This window comes from Chinchilla lanigera, unplaced genomic scaffold (assembly GCF_000276665.1).
Source record: "Chinchilla lanigera isolate Chin_1 unplaced genomic scaffold, ChiLan1.0 scaffold00191, whole genome shotgun sequence".
Classification (NCBI taxonomy): domain Eukaryota; kingdom Metazoa; phylum Chordata; class Mammalia; order Rodentia; family Chinchillidae; genus Chinchilla; species Chinchilla lanigera.
Genome location: NW_004955592.1, coordinates 676,270 through 684,147, shown reverse-complemented (window position 1 = coordinate 684,147; position 7,878 = coordinate 676,270). Strand labels below are relative to the sequence as shown.

General features: G+C 44.0%; 1 protein-coding gene across 1 annotated transcript; it reads left to right on the top strand.

Moving 5' to 3' along the window:
• The first annotated feature begins 1,273 nt into the window (after positions 1 to 1,273).
• Positions 1,274 to 3,305, top strand: LOC102014726 (chromosome unknown open reading frame, human C1orf68). Its single transcript, XM_005414624.2, has 2 exons — positions 1,274 to 1,335; positions 2,197 to 3,305. Exon 2 carries the CDS (start codon positions 2,218 to 2,220, stop codon positions 3,100 to 3,102), a length of 885 nt encoding a protein of 294 aa, XP_005414681.1. The 5' UTR covers positions 1,274 to 1,335; positions 2,197 to 2,217; the 3' UTR covers positions 3,103 to 3,305.
• Positions 3,306 to 7,878: the final 4,573 nt, after the last annotated feature.

Below are 7,878 nucleotides of genomic sequence, written 5' to 3'. Positions count from 1 at the left end.
AGGAGACAGGGGAACCAGTGGGAGAGGGGGAGGGGAAGCGAAGGAGATGGGGATTAAAATAAAAAGACACAAGCTGTAACATGTACATGTAACTACTCCCAAGGTGATTGTAAACTAAATGAACTACAAAAATGTGCTAATAAAAGGTAAACATTTTTTAAAATGGGGTGATCGTAGCCTACCTCACAAGATTATTGCAAAGATTAAACATAGGGGAAAAAGCTAGAATAATGCTTAGCACATAGTAAATTCTCAGTAGATATTATTTCCACCTCTCCTTCTATATTTACTGCTTTGGAGAAATGAAACATGACAGGGATTCAAGGCTGATCTTATGTTCAGACATGAAGGACAACATATCATTGGGGTATAGATCAACTCTATAAAAGCACATTGGCTACACTTAAGTTTTGTTGTCCCTACTTACTTGCCTTGGTTGATGAATATGTGTCTTTCAGGGCCTCAGGTGCAGCCATCTGAAATGTACCTGCCTCATCAATTTTCTGGCACATGGAAAACATTCAGATTAATGTTAGACTCTGCTATGATTGTTATCACACAGCGTTCATTTAGCTGAATTCCTTTCCCTGGGATCTATGGAGTTTATTCCTGGGAATGAGGGGTAGGAAGGTGAAGGTGGTAGAGATCAGAGAATATGAAAAGGCTGAGGAGACAGTGTAGACACAGAGCTTGGAGACTGGAGTTATCAAGAACCCAGTAAGGGGGGCTGGGGATTTAGCTCAGCAGCAAAAGCGCCTGCCTGGCAAGCGCAAGGTCGTGAGTTCGGTTCCCGGTACCGGAGAAAAACAAAACAAACAAACAAAAACAAAACAAAACAAAACAAAAAAACAACAAAAAAAAGAACCCAGTAAGGTTCCCAAATAATCTTAGAATAACCTGGTGATTCATAGAACAGGTTATTCCTTGGAAGCCTTGATGCCATGTTAAGCCAGAGACCACTGGGGTAAATCTGACCATACCTGGAAGACGCAAGAAGCCTTGAAACAGTTTGATTAAGGACACATCGCATAGGCATTATTCATAACTTCTAGGAAAATAAGATGGACTATTTTTATGTAGAACATAGCAGAAATCACTTATCTCAAGTTTAGGAACACTCCACATCAAGCAGAGACATGCCCTGCCTCTGACTGCAGAGCCAGGCATACTGGGGAGGAATCTCGCCAATGCAACAGCAGTCCTGATCCTCGTGATGGTTGATGCTTCATTTAGATGCCATTAAATTGCCTCATTGCTGCCCTATAAAAAGTCTCTCCAACTGTCAGTTCCTTAAATCTTTAGCCTGTTCCAGTCTTGTTCCTGCCAGGAAAGAAGGTAAGTCTTCAAACTTGGGATAGGGATTTGGCAAGAAACAGAGTCTGTGTGAAGTTGGGATGAATAACTGAGCTAAGGGGCAAGCCACGACTACACCCCAAGGACATCCACGAAGGAGAGGACGGTCAGTCGGCAGAAAAGCCCAGCACCTGGGGCACAAGACAAGAGGGAGCAGTGTGTACTGAGCTGGTTAGTCTGTCTGGGAAGAGATTTCAGAGAACTGGTTTCCTCACTCTCGTTCTCTGCCTGCATTTGTGCAGCCCTCTCTTGGGTTCCCTTATTAAGGAGGAGAAATGATATCTACCTGATATCATCTCCAAGGAGGAAGTGGTGGAAACGTATTCAACTTTGACTTTGGTTTTGCTCATGGTCCAGCTCATTTTGAGGTTCATATTGGCTCATGATCAGTTAACGTAAATTTGCCTTCCCGGGGTATTACTGGCTGTGCAGGAGGGAGGAAGCTTCTTGTGTTTAGTGGCAGGAGAAGTAAGTTGGAGAATAGGAGTTTTACAAGGGTAATTCATAATGCAGATACTGAAGTGAGTGAGAAGGGAGGAAACATGCAGAGTTGGGTAGAAATGTAAACACTGGTTTTTTGAAGCCTTCATTTTCTATTGTGGAAAATGAATTGCACAAGTGAGCAGTGACCCTATCTAAAGTCACATAACCAGGTAAACGTACAAGAGATGATCCTAGAATCTCTGGCTCTGAGTCTACTCTGCTGCTAGCATACAACCTTTGGGTGATCATGAACTTCCTAAATGGCCACATTGCTGATAGATCATTCTATCTAAGGGGATGCTGCAGGTTTCCCTGGAAACCTGCCCACTTTCACAGTTCTGATGAAGATTTTCTTTTCAGATTTTGCAAAACCATAGCAAGATGTATGACCAGCAGAAACAGCCACAGTTTCTTCCCTCTTGCGTGAAAGGTTCAGGACTCGGGGCTGCACAAGGTGCAGGTGGTGCCTCTGTGAAAAGCCAGGCTCCAAGCCAGTCCCAGACTGTCCCTGCGAATGGCCCTGCTCTCTGCCAGGCTCAAACTGCCTTTGTGACAGGGCCTACCTCTGGCCAGCCTCAAACTGTCTATGTGACAGGCCCTATTTCCGGCCAAGCTCAAGCCTTCATGAATTACCCAGCTTCAGCTCCAGCTCCAACTCAAACCTATGTGAAATACCAAGTTCCATGGCAGACTCAAACCTATGTGAAGGGCCCAGCTCCTTGCCAGACCAAAACCTTTGTGAAATGCCCAGCCCCCTGCCAGACATATGTGAAGTGCCCACCTCCATGCCAGATGACCTATGTGAAGTGCGCAGCACCCTCCCAGACAACTTACGTGCAATGCCCAGCTCCGTGCCAGACGACCTATGTCAAACGTCCAGCTCCCTACCAGACCCAGACATATTATGTCCAGTACCCTTCTTCTGGCCAGACCTACTACTCTCAAGCTTCTGCGAGTGGCTCAGCCTCCCAGGGCTGTGTTCCTGACCCATGCTCTGCTCCCTGTTCCACCAGCTATTGCTGTCTCGCTCCCCGGACCTTCGGGGTCAGTCCTCTGAGACGTTGGATCCAGCGGCCCCAGGGCTGCAACACAGGATCATCCGGCTGCTGTGAGGATTCTGGATGCTGCGGCTCTGGGTGCAGCAATTCTGGGTGCTGTGGCTCTGGGGGATGCTGTGGCTCAGGGGGGTGCTGCTGTTTGGGAATTATCCCCATGAGGTCCCGAGGTCCTGCATGCTGTGACCGTGAGGATGACTGCTGCTGTTAAATACAAAAGGACAGACCTGCTCCGGGATTCACTACCAGGCTATGCCCTTTGAAACCTCACCAGCCTTCAGCCCCTTCCCTGTCATTCTAGCAATGTAGAACCTCATCAATTTCCCTGCACACTTTGCTTCTTTATCAAGGCATCCTGCCAGAGTTAGTGCAAATCCCAAACTTTGGCAAGAATAAAGCTCTGAATGTAAAGCACAGTGACTTCCAGTTTATTTCTTTGGTCTGTGTTTATGCTTTCCTAGTGTCTTTTAGCTCTCTCTTTCACTCTTTGTTTTTCCTAAAACAGAGATCTGTAAGAACATGAAGAAACAGACCAAGCTAGTGAACTTGCCTTCTAGAATGCTTCACATAAACTTCCCTGTGCAAATTAGTAGGTAGCGATTTTAGGATTGAAGCCTGTCTTATTTCTGTTCCCTGATTAGTTTAAGGAGAAGGTTAGGCTACAACGAGGCCCTCCTGGCATCATGGTTGGTTAGTGTAACCTCTGAGTCTATCTTGCTGGATGCAGAAGAGATGTTAAAATCAAATCTCAGGAGCACCACTGGATGATAGTTCTACTGCTATGCAGGAGGCCTGAACCTGTGGTGGACTTTATGGATTGCATTTTCACATCTAATAAGTTTACCCCATAAAATATTAACCTAAAGAAGAGGCTAGAACTCCCTTGAAATGGGTAGATACTACTCAGGTCAGCATGGCAGTAAGTGAAGAATGCGACCTGTGGAACCAGGAGCCCCATGTGGGAGAGATCCCGGAACTCCCCAAGGCCAGTTGCCCATCATTGTTAGCACCTCTTTCTCCATCACTTGCCTAGCTCTGGGGGCTTTCTGGGTGACTAGAGGCTCCAAAATGCACACAGTAAGAAAAAAGGCAGAGAGAGAATTGCTATTTAAACCAGCCCCACAAGACCTGCTGCATAGCAGATGCTGTGTTTGGGGGAATGCATGAAGGAATGGATGAATGAGCATATGGAATATTGTGTTTCTAAGAAAATCTCTGATTTACCCTAAGATACTACAGAAAGTTATTTTGAGTGCTTGGCTGCCTTTGAATATCTAAAGAACTGTACCTTCTCACATCATCCTACACCCCTCCATCCAAATGCCCTGGGCTGTCAACCTAGTTGCAGGATATTCCTTTAGGAGAGGAACAGCACTTCCTGGAAAATTCTGTTCCTCTTGCACCATTAAGTGGTACCTACAGGGTAGGAAAAAATGAATGCTACTTATTCTGCTTTCTATATTGATTATATAAAAATTTTATAAATTTCATAAATTATATTAAAATATTATTAATACAGAAGTTTATAGGTGAAAATTAAGTCACTAGTCCACTTCCAACTCCATATTACTCTTGAAGGATGGAAACTTGGCAGAGCTAAATAATTCCTGAAGCCCTATATGGCTTAGTCTCTGCAGAGAATGGCATCCAGGACATCCAGCCTAGCACTCATAGATCATAAAATATGCAGGCCATCTCCTTCAAAACTCATAACATACTTATAAAAATTCCATTTTCTAGCCACTTCATTCTTCCACATTCCACATTATTATTAGTTATTTAGTAAACCCTCACTGAGCTCCTCGAAGTGCTCTCTAACATAGACATTGTGGTAGCTTTTCCTTCTCCCCGTTTCCCCACCCTCTCATCCCCCCTTCCCTCCCCAGCTCTTTTTCTTTTCCTTCCCCCTCCTCCTTGTCCTCCAACCAACCTCCTCTTGCTCCTTCTCCTTCATCCTTCTTCTCAGTACTAGGGATTGAACCCTGGGCTTTTACACAGAGCTACATCCCCAGCCCTTTATTTTTTATTTTGATTTAAAACAGGGTCTCAATAAGTTGCTAACTTGCTGACACGGAGCTGACATTTGCAATCTTCCTGCCTCAGCATCACAGAGTGTGGGGGCTGCATACATATGCACCACATCAAGCTGTATCCTGGTTTCTTTTATCACTTTCTACCTTGCTCCTTTACCTGTCTTCCCTACCAAGGAGGGTCAGGTTTTGGTTATGTAGACAGTTTGAGACTTTCTGTCTTCCTTGTTAGTGTTTTCTACATTTTACCTAATCATACAAGCACATATAAAGGATAATCTAAAGCAATTGCTCAATAGCATTAGTTCACCTGGTTCTCTTCTATCCCTGCGTGTATAGCCCCATCTTTGGGTCTAGTTGGTATATCTATAAAATGACTGCTTGAGCCACATTATGAGTGAGGTACATTGAAGTCCAGCACTAGAAGACCTATGCCTTCTGTTAGAAAGATTTTCACACTGAATGATGCTAACTCTTATTTCCAAAACTTACACATTAGGAATGTGACTTCCAGTTTATTTCTTTGGTCTGTGTTTATGCTTTCCTAGTGTCTTTTAGCTCTCTCTTTCACTCTTTGTTTTTCCTAAAAGAGAGATCTGTAAGAACATGAAGAAACAGACCAAGCTAGTGAACTTGCCTTCTAGAATGCTTCACATAAACTTCCCTGTGCAAATTAGTAGGTAGCGATTTTAGGATTGAAGCCTGTCTTATTTCTGTTCCCTGATTAGTTTAAGGAGAAGGTTAGGCCTCATAATGTTCAGTTTCAGGACATTTTAAGGTTAATGAAAAGTTCTGTTTTAGCCTTTAAAAAAACTTTAAAAATCTTGACGCACCATTTCTTACGTAAAATAATCCAGATGTCTCATCTACAATATATGCTGGAGACTTTACATGAGCAAATGACAAGTCCAGAACTTTGAGCCAAAGCCCTGGGAAGCTGGGAGGAGCAGGCTGAAGTGCTGCTCTCTGGGATCCAGCCCAAGCCTGCTTTCCTGCACTTTTCCTGCAGTAGAAAATTCTGTTGAGAATATTAACTCCCTTCCCAGGATAGGATAATTTTTATGATGTTTTCTCTTTCAGAAAAATACCTTTGCAAAAATTCCTGGCAAGTAAGGTTAGTATCTACAGACACACTTCATGTTTCCCCATAATCAATCCAAATCATATAGCCACATGTGTCTACATTCTCTCGTCTTATACACATATTGTACATGTATTGTACACAAGTGTATAGCCAATGGTGTTGAATACTCATGAGAAAAAGTAACTCAGAATTTATTTATTATTGAAACCAGAAGGAAAAGACAGAGAGAACCGTCTTCTACTTGCTGAGGACCTACTAGTTGCTGGGCTCTGTGTTAACGCTTTACATGTGATATTCCCTTATTTGAGCAATGAGAGAATTGATCTGAATTTCCTGGCTGATGTGGGGGGAGCGATGGCTAGGACTGCGCTAAAGGCACAGAGCTTTGACTCTGACAGATGCATTTTCTGACTCTGTGACCCCAGGTAAACTTCATGATTTCCCCACCCAGTCTGCGTCTCATAAAACTGCCCCAGATAGTCCCTCACACATTCAGTATGTAACAGATTACACAGTTTCCCCATCCCTGCTGACGGGCCTATGCCAATCCGTACAAAAGGACAATTTAGAGTAAAAGGATGACAATCATAGAAGATAAAAAATATTGAAAAGTTCTTAGGATTTGAAATCTTTAGTTCTAAGTGAAGTGAAGGGAGAAAGGCTCTATTGTGGATAAAATTATGAAAACGTATTGATATTACAAATGACTATTGTCTCCTAGCTTCCTCTATCTCTGTTCTGACCCTAACTTTGCCACAAATTATTTTTATCCCATTTAGAACCTCAGTTCACTTTGTGGGGCCTCTTCCTTCTCTGTAACATGGGTAAGCGGGATGAGACAACCACTCAGGGCCTTTTCCAGCTTTAAATAGCCTTGCTTCAATTTTTCAATCCTGTCCAAGGTTCGAAGAAAGTCTCTCCCCAAGACACTGCGAAAGGTAGAGGTTTGACTGGTAGCCACCTGTAAGCATCCCTTACAGGTGCTTAGGGATGGGGCATCCCTACTTCCTGTGACAACAGATCCTCTCTTAGAGTCAGTGGTGGACAAGGAGGAGGAATGTAGACCAGGTCCTGAGACAGAAGTTGGCGGGGAGAGTGTCACAATCAGATATCCTGCCTGTAAGCATCTCCACCCAGTTGATGGCAGCTGATGACCTGATTAGCACATCTGCTGTGTGAGACAGATGGATGTTGGGGTGGGCTGGGCCACAAAGCGAAAAAGAGGGGGAGGAATAGTATGCAGTGAGTAATAGTCTCAGAGATCCTCGTGGTCAGCCTCATGTTCAGCCCTGCTGGGATATCTGTTCATCTTACCCTACTAGCCCAGGCACTCTGTGGTGGGAACTGGTGTTATTTGGTTTGCTGTCTCCAGAGCCACACAGGTTGGCACTCAATATGTCAAATAAAGCAACAACTCTTCCCATTTATGTGTCACCCTGTGAGGATTTCCTGCACTGTGTGAATCCAGTCTGATTATCCAGGGGAGACCAGGGAAGACTCAGGGGCTTAGTGCCCATGTCTCCCTCAGACAGGAAAATGTTGAACTAAGTACTAGGTACCGTCAGAAAGCTGTCACAGTGCCAAGCCCTCCATATTTAAGATTCCATTCTTGGGGGCTGGGGATTTAGCTCAGCGGCACAGAGCCTGCCTAGCAAGCTCAAGGTCGTGAGTTCGATTCCCCATACTGGAAGAAAACCAAAACCAAACCAAACAAAAAAAGATTCCATTCTTTATCTTTCTTCCTAGACTCTTACTACTTAATTCTGTGTTATGCATTCATTTGTTTGTTTTTCCTGTTGGAATGGAAACAACCTGAAGTCAGGAGTCTTATCTGCCTCATTTATTTTTTGTTTGTGGTCCTGGGGGATGAACT